Source organism: Apaloderma vittatum, unplaced genomic scaffold, assembly GCF_000703405.1.
Source record: "Apaloderma vittatum isolate BGI_N311 unplaced genomic scaffold, ASM70340v1 scaffold28459, whole genome shotgun sequence".
Lineage (NCBI taxonomy): Eukaryota > Metazoa > Chordata > Aves > Trogoniformes > Trogonidae > Apaloderma > Apaloderma vittatum.
The window spans coordinates 1,557-2,026 of record NW_009736240.1 but is presented as its reverse complement, the minus strand read 5'-3'; the positions used below and the strand labels follow the sequence as shown (position 1 = coordinate 2,026).

General features: G+C 61.9%; 1 protein-coding gene across 1 annotated transcript in view; it reads right to left on the bottom strand.

Moving 5' to 3' along the window:
* Positions 1-470, bottom strand: part of ESPL1 (extra spindle pole bodies homolog 1 (S. cerevisiae)) — a gene marked incomplete at both ends in the record, with an annotated part of 5,235 nt that overhangs the window by 3,258 nt on the left and 1,507 nt on the right. The window contains one exon of the mRNA XM_009876904.1: positions 94-272. Within this exon, the coding sequence (XP_009875206.1) occupies positions 94-272 (179 nt within the window). The remainder of the gene's footprint in view (positions 1-93; positions 273-470) is intronic.

Below are 470 nucleotides of genomic sequence, written 5' to 3'. Positions count from 1 at the left end.
GCCTTGCAGGGAAAAACATCCTCGTTTGAGCAGCTTGGGAAGGGCAGCTCTTAAAACATCAACAACCCCCCCACGCAGCCTTCCCAGTCTCACCGTAACCGCAGCTCCTCGGCTCCCTGTTTGGTGGCGTCTGTTTTGATTCTGACCCAGTAGTGGACACCCCCCGCCCGCGCCGCGCCCCCCCCGGCCCCCCCAGCCACTGCGCCGTGCTCATCAGGGCTCTCTCCAGCTGCCCCAGCTTGCGGTAGCTTTCCACCTGCAGCTTGAACCATCTGTGGAGCTGCGGGGGAGAGAGCAGAGAGAACTGGTCAACTCCCTACCTGCCACGTGTTCATCAAGGGAAAACTTCAGAGCAGGGAATCGGGGTTGTTCCCAGAGGAAAAAGCTGGTCCCAGCCTCTCCCGTGCTCCCGTTTCTGTTGGGAGCAGCAGGCGAGCGCTCACCCTCTCCGGGGGTATCTCGGCGTAGGC